This window comes from Austrofundulus limnaeus, unplaced genomic scaffold, assembly GCF_001266775.1.
Source record: "Austrofundulus limnaeus strain Quisiro unplaced genomic scaffold, Austrofundulus_limnaeus-1.0 Scaffold75, whole genome shotgun sequence".
Lineage (NCBI taxonomy): Eukaryota > Metazoa > Chordata > Actinopteri > Cyprinodontiformes > Rivulidae > Austrofundulus > Austrofundulus limnaeus.
The window spans coordinates 1,421,017-1,438,341 of record NW_013952477.1 but is presented as its reverse complement, the minus strand read 5'-3'; the positions used below and the strand labels follow the sequence as shown (position 1 = coordinate 1,438,341).

General features: G+C 41.2%; 1 protein-coding gene across 1 annotated transcript in view; it reads left to right on the top strand.

Annotated features, from left to right (window-relative positions):
* The window catches only part of sema3gb (sema domain, immunoglobulin domain (Ig), short basic domain, secreted, (semaphorin) 3Gb), a 22,180-nt gene that overhangs the window by 2,711 nt on the left and 2,144 nt on the right, over positions 1-17,325 (top strand). The window contains exons 2-17 of the mRNA XM_014010964.1: positions 1,388-1,524; positions 8,972-9,132; positions 9,259-9,321; positions 9,414-9,533; positions 9,747-9,840; positions 9,936-10,055; positions 10,211-10,356; positions 13,279-13,393; positions 13,495-13,564; positions 13,725-13,869; positions 13,962-14,184; positions 14,272-14,360; positions 14,437-14,478; positions 14,560-14,717; positions 14,795-14,862; positions 14,959-15,086. Coding sequence (XP_013866418.1) covers positions 1,413-1,524; positions 8,972-9,132; positions 9,259-9,321; positions 9,414-9,533; positions 9,747-9,840; positions 9,936-10,055; positions 10,211-10,356; positions 13,279-13,393; positions 13,495-13,564; positions 13,725-13,869; positions 13,962-14,184; positions 14,272-14,360; positions 14,437-14,478; positions 14,560-14,717; positions 14,795-14,862; positions 14,959-15,086 — 1,854 coding nt within the window. The 5' untranslated portion in view covers positions 1,388-1,412. The remainder of the gene's footprint in view (positions 1-1,387; positions 1,525-8,971; positions 9,133-9,258; positions 9,322-9,413; positions 9,534-9,746; positions 9,841-9,935; positions 10,056-10,210; positions 10,357-13,278; positions 13,394-13,494; positions 13,565-13,724; positions 13,870-13,961; positions 14,185-14,271; positions 14,361-14,436; positions 14,479-14,559; positions 14,718-14,794; positions 14,863-14,958; positions 15,087-17,325) is intronic.

The following is a 17,325-nucleotide window of genomic DNA, read 5'->3' as shown; positions in this document are numbered from 1 at the left end:
TCAGTACATTTGATCAGCAGTACCTGACTGATACTGAACCTCTGTGATCCTATAGAAGAGGCAGGGATGATCTGTCCAACCACAGCTTTTCCATTTTGACTTTGCTGTTGTTTGTGTACACTTGTGCTTATATGTGAATAATAAAAAAAAGATAATTTTGTATTGCTGCATAAAATCCTAGTGTTGAAAGTGGATGGACATGCAGTCAGAAAGGTTATTAGCTGATTAGAGCGTTTCTCATGCTTGTAGATGTGAATCACTTGCAGTGAGTGCAGAACAYCAGAGGGCGGTTTGGTCCTGGGGGAGCAGATGGGTGTGATGATGCCTGYCCAAGGTGCTGCCGCTGCATCCTCTGTTCCCCTAAACCTTCCCCTCATCATGGCCGTCGCTTCAGTCTCATCGGAATGTGCAGATTTTTCTCGGGAACAGGCTTTTCAGATTATGTGTTACACCCAAATTTTGTGAAATCGCACTTTTTTTCCCTTCTTCTTCTTTTTTTTTCTTTTTCAGCATGAATAACTCTCCCTGAAACACCCCCCGTCCCCCCCTTTCCAGGCGTGCTGCTCTGAAGGCTGTGGCTTCATGAGGGGGAAAAAAAAAGATGGGGTGGTGGGGGGCAGCTTRTAGCCCAAAGCAAGGCACACCTTCAGGGAGACAATTTAATGGATGTTATGGAYTCAGCTTTTAGTATTCATAATTTATATGGGATCCTCTCCAGCAAAGTGCAGATGCATAATGAATGCTTGAGTTAAGGGTCTTAACAGTTGAGCTAAGTTTCAAACCCACCCCAGCCCCCTGAAGCTGTCAGGATGGGTTTCAGCCAGGGCTACCTGTTTCTTTGAACTGTCACGTCTCTCGCTCGTCAGCCTTTCGAGGGTGCTTCGACGGGCTTTGTTGGAGGAGAGCAGGAGATCTGAGGGGAATCGATGATTGGCACGCTCATTAACAGGTTTCTTTTGGAAAAAAAGAAAAACGTGGGTGAAATATATACGCACCAGTAGAGGATTGTGTGTTTAAGAATTTGTTCGAGATGAAGGATAGAAGATTTTAATCTTTTCTAATCGTCAGACTCCTTTCAAGAAGCACCAATTTACAGTCCTAACACATTCCTCACTACGTTTACACTCTAAATAAATAATAGGGCTGTCATATTTTTCCTTTTTTTTCAGAGCAGGTGTGAAGGTTTGGAGAGGTTTTTTTTTTGTTTTGTTTTGTTTCTCCTCTCCTGCCAAACTATACGTCTCGTCTGGGAAGGCTTCAGGCCAAACGTCTGATCATGGAGATCAGAGAGACTTTTTATTTGCCCGTCCTTCCTTCTTTTTCTGTCTCCCTTTTTCTCATGGGGCACGCTATAATAACGCTCGTTCCTCTTTCTTCTTTTGTCCAGATTTAGATCTCTGTGGGCTACCTGCATGACTGTTACCATGACAGCACCGGGAGCCCGACTCCTCCTGTTGGCCCTCTGTGTTTACAGAGGCTTGGGCTGGCAGCAGTTTGCACCCCGGGTTCACCTCTCCTTCAAAGGTGAGATCACATAAACCAGGACTCCTCTCGGGGCTTATTGAGTAGTTTATGTATGCAGTGAAACCATTATTTCATCCCCTGCTGGTTTGATACGTTGGCCTGCTTACAGTAAAGTAACGGTCTCAATTTTTATGGTAGTTTTATTGTAATAGAGGGAGAATATCATCTAAAAATTCAGAATCGTTTAGGTTTGGCTGCTGCTCAGACTGATTAACTCACACCATGTGTTTTTTATAAAAAACCTTTTATTGCCTAGACAATAAGWTTTGAGTCACTGCATGCTCAAAGGCCCTTCAGCACATTAAAACACTGGACCGATCTGTGGTTTTTGTTGATTTGTTTATGGCTCTTGGGTWTATTATATTGGGTTTTTGTGTCTTGCAATTCCTGTGTTTAGGTTTACTTGCTTGTGTTTCCTTGTATACATTTGTGCCATCATTTCATTTGTCCTCAGTTATTTGGCAAAAAGCAGGTGTTTTTTTAAACAAATTTATTCATTTCATTTAAAAACAAAACAAATACATACAACAAACAATAATACAACACAAATGAAATGAAAGGTAGCAGAAATAAGAAAAAAATTCTTATTGATATCTGCCCCTTTTATAAATTGAAACAATAATAGTCTTCAAACAACAAGACATARGAAAAACTTCAACTCCTTCTCGAACAACGGTTCTTATAAATGTACACTCAATTCATATCTCCTCAACAATCTAACTTTGATCATTCACTTAAATAAAATKATTGAGYCAGCATTTTTATAATCACTTTCCAAATTGTTCCACAACCTTATTCCTTGGACTGAAGTACAGCTGTCTTTCAAATTTGTTTGAATTTTGGGCTTTACAAGCATCTCTATACCCTTAAGGTTACAATTACTTACTCTCTTAATTGAATATTTGGAGGTAATAAATTTTTATGAGCTTTATACATAACCTGCAATATATTATGATCAATCAACTCATAAAATTTCAATAATTTCAATGGAAAAAATTATATATTTGAAGTATATTTATTTATAATATAAAGGTGTTCATCACCAGCGTCACCATCTGATATGGAGTGTGGCTCAAAATATCTATTTATCATGTGCTTCATGCTTATATTCTGTCCATGAATTTTGTTTAAAAAAAAACAATAAAATAATTTAACACTTTTACTTACTGATTCTTTCTATCAGTGGCGGGTATTGCTCCGCTACTCATTTAATAGCGGAACTTTTTTTTTTTGTTGTTGTTGTTGTTGTTTTGTCTAGCAGATGTAGATTTTTCACAAACTATTAGCGGACCAGTTAGCTTCTGCTAAATGAGGTTTTGCCAACTTACAGTTCGCTAACAGCTAACTAACAAACTAACATGTTCATGTCGTCCAACCAGTCTTTAGGTCGAAGGAGACAAAGACGTGTGATGCAGATTAGCTTCTGCTAATGTTCTTACATGTTTAGCATTAGCAAAGCTACATTGTTAGTGGATCATGAGTTAGCAAAGCTAACTTTTTGGTCAGCTGTGCCTACCACCACTGTTTTCTGTATTATATGATATAAAATATATTTATTTTAATAAATGTTTCTTTGATTTTTATTCTAATTCATTCATCATACCTATTCTGTATTGTTTATATACACCAACATGACATGTTCTTGTCCACCATTGACCTGTATATGTTGTTGGATTCTGATAGTGTTTTAAAGTCTGGTTTATCCAAACCTTCCTGTTAGTTGTCTTCTTCTCAGTGGTCTTGCAGTCAGCGTGCCACACTCACCTGTTTCCATCAGCTCAGGTGCCTTCACTTTCCCAATCACATTCAGTCCCCTTCTACCTCAGCAGTGTGATGTTGGCTGTATCCTACAGTTAGATTTGTCTTCCTGTATGTGAGAGCCCTTCTTTAAGTTGTGTAAGTTTCACTGTCAAATCAGCTTTTTGTTTCATTTTAAATTAAGTTTAGTTATTTTTTTATCATTTGAGTCTCTCACAATCTGGATTCGAACCTTCTTACAGTCAGGACCACGTGTGGTGTACAGGACGTTAAAGGTGGAAAGGAGCAGTGTGTCCATAGGCTGGTCCTGCCCCAGGGGGACGTTGTCCTCATTAAAATGAAATGTGTCTCCAATCATTTTTTTCAGGTGTTGATTTGTTGATTCATGTACATCCAGTTATTTTTCAAACATGTTCAGCTGTAATTCGTTATTTTAGGAGGCCTTTAGCATGATTGTGTGCAGGATTGTGCATCCTCATGTTAATAACAAACAGACTCTGATCCCAAAACCTATCATGGCAGCTCCCATAAATCAGATCCAGATCAGTTCTTAAAGGGATCCCCTATTAGTTGTAACATTAGACTTTATATGATAAACATATACTTTAACTGTAAAATAAAGACTGTAAAAATACTGTAGGATGTTCAGGTTTTATAATTTTTAAACTAAAAGTTTAAAAATATATTACACGGACAGGGCCATTTTATTTACAGGCAAAGCATTCTGGGAAATTGATGACATCAACTAGGTCATCAGCACAAGGCTGCTGGCGAGCTATATCCACCCTGAAGGTTAATCTTGGACAATATCTGACGATTGGCTCTTTTAAATGAAACCAGAGAGCGTTGACAAAGAGGAGAAGGTAGAAATGACTCAGCCTACAACTGAAAATATGGATGGAGGACCTCAGTTTAGCTTGTTTGTCACGCTAGCACTGAGCTAACACATACGGTATAGGCAATATAGTATGAGGGCTAGCACGAAGGCTAACAGGCTAAGCTGAGGTTCTTCTTCCATGAAGCAGCTCTGTTGTCCTCCATCCATATTTTCAGTTACAGGCTGAGTCATTTCTACCTTCTCCTCTCTGTCAACGCTCTCTGGTTTCATTTAAAAGAGTCGATCATCAGATATTGTCCAAGATTAACCTTCAGGGTGGATATAGCCCCCTAGCAGCCTCGCAACGAGGACCTATCCATGTCATCATTTACCCAGAATGCTTTACGTGTAAATAAAATGGCTCCGTCCGTGTTAAAATATATTTTAAAAAATTTACAAAATTAAACAGCCTACAGTATTTTTACAGTCTTTATTTTACAGTTAAAGTAAATGTTTATCAAATAAAGTTTAATGTTACAACTAGTCATGGATCCCTTTAACAACAGAATGTTGGGACATTTGGTTTAGTATTTTATGCACAAGCTGAAGAATATGTCTTGAACCCTTGACCCCTCAGTGCCGTGAAGTTGTTCTGTAAGAAACACACCTATAATATAATGTTTCCACATGTGTGCTTAACTGTGGGGATGGTTTCTTTTCTTTTAAACACAGCTGGTGGAGTTTGTGGCAAAGACCTCAACTTTGGCTCATTTACTGGTGGTTTTGTTGACTCTGGTCCCATCTGGCTTCAAACAAGTTCTTCCTGTGTGGTTGTGGCTGATCCCCCACCTTCCTAATGATCATCCTCACCCCATGAGGCTCGTAATGTTGGTGACTGGTGGTCATTTTATATTTATTGTATTTGTCTTTGCAGCTCTGCTGTCTTTTCCCTGATATCTTTCGTCAGCTCTTTGGTCTTGCATGATAGTGAAGGTGTGAGTGGAMAGTGAGTATGTGAACAGGTAGACTTTTAATAGCTGAGATAAGGGGAGTGTGTGTTTTATTRTCTGATTGTAACCTGTGGTTCACATCACTAAATGGTGCCTCTTGAATTTTTTAAGAGGGGGCCATTGGGGGCCGGCCACTGAAAATCCAGGGGTGGCACCAAGACCAAAAGCCAGAACTKAATTTTAGGAGATTTATTATGTTATTGTCACATAAAGGTTATTTGACAAATACAGCAATATGGGAGTTAGAAAACAATTTTTGATAAACATTGGTCTATTTCAGGATATATATATTTTTTGTGTGTGTATGTGTATTTAATTACAGTCGCTTTTTTTTCGTGCTTGTCCTCTCATAAATTAAAATTTGTAAAAAATGTTATACTTGTAACCTTCTGAAACCCTGCTTTTAATGTTGAGGACATTGGTTTTAGACCAGCTGTCGTTCAGGGGGACTAGATATGTTTTATTATTGGTTTTGAATAAAAGATATATACTTGGCACAAAAAGTAAGGAAATTTGTGTTTGGTAGATTATTTCTTGTTGTAACAGTACATCATGGCAAGAGCTCTTATAACAGGCACCTGAATGGCAGCACCTGGAGGTACCARAAGCTCAAAACAAGTGTCATCAGAAAGAGCAAAATAAGCTGTTTGGCAGAGAAGATTTGGCAAATGTTATGTACACAACCCACATACTCAGCTTTACTGCTCATCCCACAAATGCATGTTCCTTACAAATGTGACAACGTTTAAAAGGGAAGCTAACAGGCATTGTYACAAYAAAGAAATAAWGACACAGATTTCCTTATTTTTGTGCAAATCTTGTTAATATTTTTACTTCTAATTGCTCAAAACGGGGCTTGTTTTTATGGTAATGAGGTTCTGCTAATCCTAAACGGTTAAAGGAAATGCACACCAAGCCAAAGTTTGGGATTCAGGAAAACAAGGGCAGTGGGTGTTAGGGTCAGGGGTAGGGTATTGCCCTCTTGGATCCCTGTTGTTTTCCTTAATGACTTGCAAATCAGTTTGTAACTTTCATGCTTTTTTTCTTGACCTTTAGTCAATATTCCGTCTCCCTCCATTTAAATGAAACTACCRTAAATTGGAAACATTGTTAGAAGGCAAACCTACAAAACCAGCCGAGGATCAAAGTGTTGTTTTCCTCATTGCATGTTTAGCTTGTGAAGTATGTCCCTGGCGAACACACAAACTCGTTCACCCACGCCTGCAGTTTTGCTTCCTTTTCATACATATGTAAAGAAGGTATTTCCTGCCACTTGTCAAACAGAACAACACTGAAAACAAAAGGTGGATGTTGCGTGTGTTGGGTTACTGGTAGTGCCCTTCAATAAACGTTTTTCTCCACATCCTAAAATCCAGACGTACCATGGTGTGACCTGCCAGTTCTTTTTGTTTTGACGCTCTGACACATGAAGGAACCACCTGAAATTGGATCACAAGTGCAAATTGGCCTTCAGGGCTAAATTCGAGATGATGGTAAAGCATTTGATTTTTTTTGTTGTTTTTTTTGATTGTTGCTATTTGGGGATTTTCCCCACGTCTTCTCAAAACTTGTGGAAGACACCTTTCATCAAAACAATGTGAGATGATTACAGTCATTTCCACAGCCCTGTCATGGTGTCACTCCGACTTGTGGACGGACACGCGTGCAGGAGCACGTGCGCGACACCTCGGCTAAGAACACRAAGGTGAAAATTGAAAAAGGCGTGGATCACGTGTGTAACATTCTTTCACGCTTTCATGTGCAGCTGAGTCGRGGCGCTTTGGGTGCAGGTCAGGTCTAGACAGCCTTCGGCATCTTATCTTGTTCAAGAGTGATTCAGTGATAAACATTTATGATTTTTTTTGGGTACACGTTAGAAGGCATCTGAAGCAGATTTAGAGCGCGTTGGGAGATGTGCGGTTGATGAACGTTGGCGGTGTACGTGCAGCGCTGTTTTGAGTTTGTCGGCTTTCGTGAGAGCGACAGCAGATGTCTACACGTCGTGGTGGAGAAACACTTGCATTTGCGGTTTGAGAGAGTAATTGCTGTTGCATTTTTATGTGCCCTTCCACACTAATCCCCACCCCGTGCCAAACAGATTACCAAGTGGAGCAAGGTGAAAAAAAGTTGGACTAATTACACAAGTTTGGTCTTGATGTTTGAGGCATTCGCATCTATACAGCTCCGTAAAACACAGACAGTAGCTTCCCCAGAGGTTTTCGATCATCTCTCAGGTTTTATACAAAACTCAGCCACCCCCCTCCCCCTTAGTTCCGGACCAAAAAAAAAAAAGAAAAGAAAAGTTGGATTTAGTCTCCATCTGTTTTCTGCCACTCCAAGGAGTTATTGTTCATTGTTTATGACAGCGAGTCTTTGTTCCATGAGGCGCCTGTGGAGGAGGTTTGGGGGCTGCTCCAGGACATGTGACTCTTCTGAACGCCTGAGAGCCAGGCTAAAGGTGACACTCGGGGGGCTTCGCGAGGCCCTCGGAGGACAGGGATCTCCTACACAGGAAGTCGATTAAACACGTCAGAAAGATCGGGGGGCGCTTGATAGAGTTAGTCAGCGTTGCTAGAAAGCAAAACGTGTAACTGAAGCCATGTTGTAGAATCTCATACCCTCACGGCGCTGTCACCAGTTTATTCATACGAGAGACGGGACTAAGTGGCAGGAGGCATTAGTGACGAGACGTCGTCAGGCTGTAACATGAGAGCTCCTGGTGACCGAGCGGCAGCTCTGTAACGGACTTTAATGTTTCCGTTTAGTGTCAGAACGTTGTCCGAGCCGAAGCGTTCGCTGAATGTTTACCAGATGATGGCAGGACATTGTTTGCTATTTTCAGCCGATGGAGACAAGTATAAAGGGGGTGTGGCGTTTCTACATTTAGTCTGTCCAGTGAATCCACTTTGGCCCACTGGAGATCGTCCAGAGCTGGGGGGTCTTGTTTTCCTGTGTTTACTTACCTCTCGGGGAACAGAAGCGGACCCTGACTCACCTCTGTGCCTCCATCCCGCCTCGACCGGAGATCCGATTGCACAGCTTATTTTAGTGACACCTTGACTGCATCCTGTTAGCGCCGGCCTCAAAAGGAAGATGGGCGGCGCTTTGATGTAAATAAAGATTGCGTTTCCCGTCGAATCCCCGTAAGCCGGCTTCTGAGGGGTCTCTGTGAAACATTTGTCATTGTTTAAGCCTGCTGTCTTTAACATGCCTCAGCAGTGTGCACATATGGTGGCCAATATTTTGGACAAGCCACAGATGTGTGTGTGTGAGTGTGAGTGTTGGAAGCAGCGCAATGAGTTGCTGGAATAGTTCGACACGAGGCCATGTGCCTTGCAGCAGCTGAAAATGGTTCAATCAAAGCTTTCAGGAAAACAAAAAAGAAAAAAGACGCCAGAAACCTTTTCCACCGCAGCATGTCTTAACAGGTTACGCTCTGCTGAACACAAACCTGAGCTTAAGAATTAGCAGCGGTGTTCCACTGACCGTGTACCCTAAGAGACCCGCCTCTTCGTCCAGCTCCACGGGGCGTGCGGCGGCTTCAGCTCAATCAGACATCGGCGCGCATGAAATATTAAGATCTTAAAAGCAAATATGCTTCATAACGCGCTCCGCGTTGAGTTATTTTTAATAAGCGACACATTTTCCCCTCACCTCCCCCCTTCAAAAAAAGTCGTCAAAAGTGTGCTGTTTCACAGACCGCAAGTTCATCCGAGCCGGTAATAAAACATGTCAGCGGCACAAAGGGAATAATAGTTTTCATAGAGTTGGTGTTTGTTCTGCCTTCTGCCGCTTTTCCAAATGGTCCAGATGTTCCTTTTCTTCTCTTTTTTTCAACAAAGCTGTAACATTTTCCACACAGAGCTCATGGACACAAAAGCAGCCCGGCCCTTCAGTTTCTCTTTCAACACCAGCGACTACCGCATCCTCCTGATGGATCAGGATCAGGGCCGCCTGTACCTGGGCAGCCGGGAGTACCTGGTGGCTCTGGACATGCACAACGTCAACAAGGAACCGCTGATAGTGCGTACCAACTCCAGCAGTTTGCTTCTCAAATCCAGTCTGATGTTCGGCATGTGGGGTTAAAMCTTTAATTGCAGTGATCCATACCTACTGACTGTTTTTTTTGGGGGGGTTTCTCTAATACAGATCCACTGGCCAGCTTCTGCCAAGAGAAAGGGAGAATGTCAGATGACAGGAAAGGGTAAACAGGTAGGATCTTGTGCTTACAGCCTGTATTTTTCTTTTAAATCAGCTTTCAAGACAGGACATTGATGTTTAAATTCTGTTTGTGTTTCGACCAGGGCGAGTGTGCCAACTTTGTGCGTTTGATTGAGCCGTGGAACCGCACCCACCTCTACACCTGCGGAACGGGGGCTTATCAACCCATCTGCACATTTGTCAACCGAGGCTGGAGGGCGGAGGTGAACAAAACATTTTTCAGTTCCCCCGGGTGGGATTTACAGCAAATGCCCCSCCAGCAGTATAGACCAGGGAAAGCTTTGTCCTGCTAAATATTTCAGGACTGCAAACTGGGACACTTTTGTTTATGATTTTTCTTTGTTTTTTTTATGTTCCCTTGTCTCATCTTAACAGGCTATTTTTATGCATACTGTCTGTCTGATCTGCCTCTGCAGGACTACTTGTTTAGGCTGGTTCCTGGGTATGTGGATTCAGGAAAGGGAAAATGTTCCTATGATCCCAAACAGGAAAACGTTGCAGTTTTGATCAGTAAGACGCGCCAAGAAAACCCACACTGGCATTTGAATTTTGACCTACTGTTTCACAAATTTGACCCCCTGCTCTACAACTCCTTACCTCTGCAGATGATAACCTGTACGCAGGTGTGCATATTGACTTCATGAGCACAGATGCGGCTCTGTTTAGGACCATGGGAGGGAGGCCAGCCATCAGGACAGAGCAGTATGACTCCAGGTGGCTGAATGGTGAGTAAGAGTGGGCGTGAAGAGTTAAACGCTGATGATTGCAGGTTATGAATCCTCTCATTTTATTTGACAACCGCTTGTTTCAATCCTCCCTCTCTCTCCCTCTCTCCCTCTCTCTCTCTCTCTCTCTCTGCTTATCTGTTTTTATCCTCCAGAGCCTGTGTTTATTCAGATCCAGCAGATCCCTGACAGTGCAGAAAAGAACGACGATAAACTTTACTTCTTCTTCCGTGAGAAGAGTCTAGAAACCACCAGTGGGGCGAGTCCCACCGTTTTATCCAGGGTGGGAAGAGTGTGTCTGGTGAGATGAACCCTGCTCTGCATGAAAATAAATAGAAGACGTTTACAGCAAAATCAGAAGCACTCCAAGCTGCGGTCAGAAGTTTACACTCATCATGGACATGAATGTCTATAATATGGGGCTTTTGATGATTTGTTCAAAGTGTTTTTATTCTGTGATAAAAAGGTACACAAAACAGAACTTTAACCATTTTTAAAAACAAAAACTAGGTGCTAAAGTTTAAAAATATTRTAGATTTTTCTCTAATCAAAATTATTCATGCGCAAGTGAACTTAATACAAAAAGTAAGGGAATTTAATTCAAAATACTTTTTTGATCCCAAAGGTAAATTCCATTAAAATCTGTGTTTGGTAGATTATTTCTTTGTTGTCAAAATGCTTCTTGGCAATAAATTTTATACCGCTGGAAATCCTTCTAATTTCTCTTTTTAAAAGGAGCCACATTTGTAAGGAACATGCATTTGTGGGATGAGCAGTAGAGCCGAGTATGTGGGTTGCACACATGAAAAAAATTGCCAAATCTTCTTTGCCAAACATCTTATTCAGTTCTGATTCTTGATTTGAGCTTCGTGTATCACAGGTAGGCCTGTCACAATAACAAATTTTGCTACACGATTATACTTAGCACAAGAAGTAAGGACATTTATGATGGGGCCACATTTGTAAGGAATATGCATTTGTGGGATGAGCAGTAGAGCCGAGTATGTGGGTNGGTAAATTCCATTAAAATCTGTGTTTGGTAGATTATTTCTTTGTTGTAAAAATGCTTCTTGGCAATAAATTTTATACCGTTGGAAATCCTTCTAATTTCTCTTTTTAAAAGGAGCCACATTTGTAAGGAACATGCATTTGTGGGATGAGCAGTAGAGCTGAGTATGTGGGTTGCACACGTGAAAAAAAATTGCCAAATCTTCTTTGCCAAACATCTTATTCTGCTGTTGCTGTTGACACTTGTTTTGAGCTTCTGGTACCACCAGGTGCTGCCAATCATAAGATTTGTTGCCAAGAAGCTTTGTTACAACAWATAAAAATTCTGCCAAGCTAAAATGTCCTCACTTGTTGTGCTAAGTATACATTCTTACACTATAATTGGTTAAATGTCTCTTTAAGTTGCACCTTGATCACACTTTATATTTCCATCAACAACTTTCTGACATAATTGTCTGGCCTGCTTTTTTTTAGTAAAATTAGTAGTTCATTTAATTAGTTGGTTTTCTGTTTTGGATGATTTTAAAGCACAGTCCAGTCTACTAGTTTCTTTTAGGATCAGATTGGGGATTCGGGAGTAACATTCCAGAATCTAGGGCTCAGTACAGTATTCACGATCTGAAGCCGAATATTCTACTCCCGGTCACACGGTTCGTTTTTATAGTCCAACGAGTCACATGGAGCAGAGCTCAGGAGACACCTCCCCCTCCCCTTGCAGTACACATCACAGCACAGGTTTCGTACCACTTGGAGTCTCCATTTTGATATCTGTCACGGATAGAACACCACATGTTTCAGCACAAATTCTGGAAGAGTTATACACATAGACGTACTTTCTGACTACCTCAAAACATACTGACCTGTAAGAAAAATTTCGGCCCAAGCCTTGTGTCGAGAAGTAGCGGGCAAAGCTGCTCTGCAAACACTTTTTTTCTCTCTTTTTTAAACTTTATTAATTCTTCAAATAAAAACTACAAGAACAAACTAGTTTTACCATCATTTCCAAATAAACCAAATAAGCCTGGATTTTTCTAAAGCCTGTAGTACCACCGGGAAAAGCAAGAGGACTCCTTTTCCCCCCATAGCTTACCTGTCTAATATCAATCTGTCAGGAGATAGTGACAGAGTGAACAAATATGTTAAAAATATATTTTTAGAAAAGTTACATACTGCACCTTTAACTCTCCATGTTTACATGTGTTAGGCCATTTACTGCAGACAATTTAATGTAGCAAAGCAAATTAATTTAGTCAGGCAGAATAGCTAACATCTTACCCTTTGATTAAAATGACCAGGCACAAGGCGTTCTTAGAGCCTACAATATATTAGACTATCTGCAGTTAATGGATTAAACACTTCATTTCACTGTGGTTTTGCAAACAAAATTAAGCAATTTTCGTCACGCAACTATGACAATGAGAGCTAATTTTGCAGCTTCAGGTAGAGCCTTAAAGTCTCAGCCTGCTTTATGTGCATTTGGTATTATTTTTGTTTGAACTCAAATGAGTTTTAATTGTGTGGCTGTTGATTTTAAGGTGAAGTTAAAAAAAGTTAAAGGTAGTTTCTTATCATTCCATCCACTCTGTGCACCAGTAACACAGCATGATGCTACCTCACCCCCCCCCCCCCCCCCCCCCCAACTGTGGCCAAAAACGGAGCTCTGTCTTTGCGTCTTCTGACCATCAAACTTTTCTCCAGAAGGTGTTTGGTTTGTCCCGTGTGAGCAGCTGCAGATTTCAGCTCAGCTTGAAGGAGCTTCTCTCCTGCTCAGTCCATGCTGGTTTAAAACCAGCTTCTCTGTCACTGGTGTTCCAGCAGATTCCAGTTCATGACAGGCTTGAGCAGGAGAGATGAAGGTTAATCAATTCAATAAGTCCTGTCAAACAATTTTAAAGAAATGACCAGCTGCAGTCAATCATAATCAGTACCAACAAGTTAACAAGGCAACAATGTATTTATTTGAACTGYATGTATAATTTGAACTTTGCTTGGATTAGAGAAAATCCTAAATAAATTTAAACTTGTGCACCCAATTCTTTCAAAAGATTAAAAAAATCATTACAATTGAATGTTTTACAATCATTTCACCCAGGAGTAAGAATGGTTCAAACGAATCATTAAAACTTTTAAATTAATATGACATTCAAGCCGTAAACCCTCTGACCACGTCAGTGTGGATCACATAATGAAGCACGCTCTGCTTCACCTCCTGCAGAAYGATGAAGGGGGACAGAAATCCCTGGTGAACCGCTGGACCACGTTCCTGAAGGCCCGTCTCATCTGCTCCGTGATCGGAGCCGACGGGATCGAGACGCCGTTCGACGAACTACGTAAAGTCAAAGGAACTTTATTCAGATCGCGTCTCGAGCTTGTTTTCTTCGACTTCGATGTTGATCGTCTGCACGTTCCTTCTTTTTATAATTTCTTTCAGGGGATGTTTTTATTCAGCCGACACAAGATGAACGAAACCCCATGGTGTACGCTCTYTTCACCACAGCCGGGTGAGTCGTGTTGTGGAACTCTTGACTTCCAAACTCCTCTCAGACCTTTTCATTTCACACATTTTTGTGGTTCATCTATTTTTTTTATTTCATGCAGCTGCTGCGTGCATGCACCTTGTTTTCCCCTCCACTTACCTKAACTGTCTGTTTTTGCTTAAAGCTCTGTGTTCAAGGGCTCAGCAGTGTGTGTGTACTCGATGGCTGATATCCGCAACGTGTTCAACGGACCGTTTGCCCACAAACATGGCCATAACTACCAGTGGACAGAATATACTGGCAAGATTCCCTATCCGCGGCCAGGAACGGTAAGTTTTAGTCCTCAGGTGGATACTATCAGATAATCTCCAGTTTTGCCAGTGAACATGAGAATTTCTGCTCCGTTTTTCTCGCCACTCAGTGTCCAGGAGGAACCTTTACACCTGGCATCCGTTCCTCCAAGAACTTCTCAGACGAGGCGGTGAACTTCATCAGAGCCCATCCGCTCATGTTTCACCCGGTTTATCCAATCCACCGTCGCCCCCTGGTGGTCAGAACCGGCGTGGACTATAGGTACACGGCGCTGGTGGTGGATCAGGTGGACGCTGTGGACGGGCGATACGAGGTGCTCTTCCTGGGCACAGGTGAGAACGCTGTGGATTGTGGTTCTGGMGTTGGTTTKTATTAAGAATTWWWAAAAAAATCTTCAACGATGTTTGTCGTGTTTTCAGATCGAGGCACTGTGCAAAAAGTTATCGTTTTGCCCAAAGACCCGACAAACATGGAAGAACTGACCCTGGAGGAGGTGGAGGTTTTTCGGGTAACGTCTCCTCACGTACACTTGGACACAAAGATCATAAAAACAAAACCTAAATCTGATTGTTTTTGACTTACAGAGCAGAGCTTCGGTCAAAACAATGAAGATTTCTTCTAAAAGAGTGAGTTTTTTTTTTCCTATTGGAAAGTTTGAGCACATAAATCAGCCTTGAGCTGACTTTGTTTTGTTRATGTCGCCACAGCAACAGCTGTACGTGTCATCAGAAGCTGGGCTGACCCAGGTGTCGCTGCACCGCTGTGGCGTTTACGGCAGGGCCTGCTCCGACTGCTGCCTGGCTCGGGACCCTTACTGCGCCTGGGATGGAGAGAGCTGCTCTGCTTTCACCCCAACAACCAAAAGGTGGGGGTCGGCCTTGTTTTACAACAATCTCCTGCTCCATCACGGCAAAACTCAAAAACTCTGAATTTTTGTCTCAGGAGGAGCAGAAGACAGGACGTTAAACACGGTGATCCGTTGAGACAATGCAGAGGCTTTAATGCAAAGGGTAGGAGGATCATTTTAATGTGTCGCTCCGTATCACACRCTTGAATTTTATTTCAYTTTTTCAAMCAGTTTTCATGTTTGTTTTCTATCTGTGCAGTGGAGAAACGCCTGAGAGAGACGATGCAGTTTGGGGTGGAGGGCAGCAGCACCTTCTTGGAGTGTCAGCCTCGCTCCCCCCAAGCATCGGTCAAGTGGCTCTTCCAGAGGGAGGGAAAGAGGAAAGTGGTGAGGAARAAGCCAGTGGAGTTTACACAAAAAAGTGTTGTTTTGGGAACAACGTAATCTACATTTCCCAATGAGAGTTTCACCAGAGGAGATTAATGCTTGTATCATGTTTATCCAGTAAAAAAAATAAAAAATAAAAAAACAGCCCAGTTGCCACTGAGATAACAGCCAGTCCCTGCATCTAATCGGGCACAAAACCCTGATAGCAATGCTGAGAAGAATATTTATTGTCTGCCACTAAAGGGCAGGGCCTCTTTGTCGTATCAGCACTGCAAAGAAGATACAAAGCGACAGATGAAAACTAGCAACTCGTTCTCCATTTGAGCCTAATGATAACAACAGCAGGTTACAGTTATACTGTGCTTTGWTTTTGATGCCAGTGCAGAAGTTTTGAAGTGCTATTCTTTATTTAATTGTTTTTACTCCTCTTTCTACAACTAATCTATGCAAGAAAAACATCAAAAGGTGGTTATGATTTTTGGTAGCAATACAGTTTACTGTTTAGACAAAATTTACAAAAAAATGTGTCACAGAAAGTCCGATTTTGCACGACTAAACTGACATTTTCATTGCCTTGGCTAAGMACCGCTAACAAACAATAACTGAGCTCTACGTGGTATCACCTGCATGGAAACAGCATTTTAACATGTCYTCTTGTAAACACTGAAAAGTACTACATGTGCGACTGAATAAATTGGAAATAAACTAGATACTGCATTGCGGTAGCATAATGACCCCCACACAGAAGCTAAGCCCCCACACACCAAAACTCATATATGGGTTGCAGCTGTTTAAAATGTGCTGCTTTTTCTACGAGAAGTGACTTTAGAAAAGTCATTACAAATCTAATATTTTGTGGATGGAAAATACAAATTGCATTATTATTATTATTATTATTATTATTATTATTATTATTATTATTATTATTATTATTATTATTATTATATTGCTACATTGCTTCTGTTCAACATTTACCAATTCCATAAATCAGGGGTTCTCAAGCCATTCGGGTCTGDGGACCCCTTACAAGGGTGAAAAAATTCCAGGGGCCCCCTCATAAACCCCATGCTGTTTTCAAAGATAATTCACTGTCATTTCAACCCCTAAATGCCATGGGAATACTGTATATATTTTTATTTAGTTTATTATGTTTGTTTTATTAGTTCATTGTTCTCCATGCGTTTTTAAAAATATAAACCAAATTAACAATTGAGTGAAATTTTTTTGAGGACCCCCAAGATACCTCTCTTGGACCGCTGGGGGTCCTGGGACCCCAGTAAAGCCATCCCAAACACAGACACACATACTTTTTCTCGTGGTATGCACACTTTGTTTTTTAAATTTGCCAGCCTCTCAGTTACTGGGGCCAGTAAGTAGATTTGAACAGTCCTGCRGAAAAAGTCTTTCAACTGAAGAACAGCTGGATTTTCTTACATGCTGTGTGTCTGAGAGTATTTTATCAATGCACTGTAAAAATGTTTGTAAAGTTGGTGAGGAGAATTTACTGTGCATGTTTTTTTTAATTAAATTACATCACAAGTGTTTAAACATGTGACTGGTTAAATGTATACACCTTACCAAAACTGGGGATTTGTGTTCAAGTATGTTTAACAAATACTTGGCCCTCTATGAATATGGTGGCCCCTTGATGGCCCCTTACTCAGAAAAATCTTATATCTACCACTAGTGTTGTAGAACTTGAAACCGGTCTTGGTCTTAAGACCAGTCTCAAGACCACTTTTTGATGGTCTTGGTCTTGTCTCCGTCTCGGACATTGAGGACTCGGAATTTTATTCCAAGTCCAGCCAAGACAACAACTGTGGAAATATCACTAAACAGCCAGATTATTGTCCAATTTATTAGTTAACATTCTTGCTTTCATTGGATTTAAAATGTAGCTACTGGTTCAAATCCAAACCTGACTTAYTGCTATTTATGTATTTTTGTTACCTGCTGTCACCCATCCCCACTGTTTTCACTCGCMTTCACTCCAGGAAAGTGAGCAGTGCTTCTCTGGGAGCGGTAAAGGATGTCTTCAAAATTTTAAGTAATAAATTGGTTACATTATTCATAAATAACATCACTGTAAAACAACAACAACCAGGAGAAAGCGTACAGCAACTTGTAAATTCTGAAGAGCTTCACTTTCAGAGACGATGGGACAACTTTAAACTTTTATCGTCACTAACATTAACAATCTGCCTCTGTTTGGGAGCAGAGGAAAGTATTTTGCTTCAAA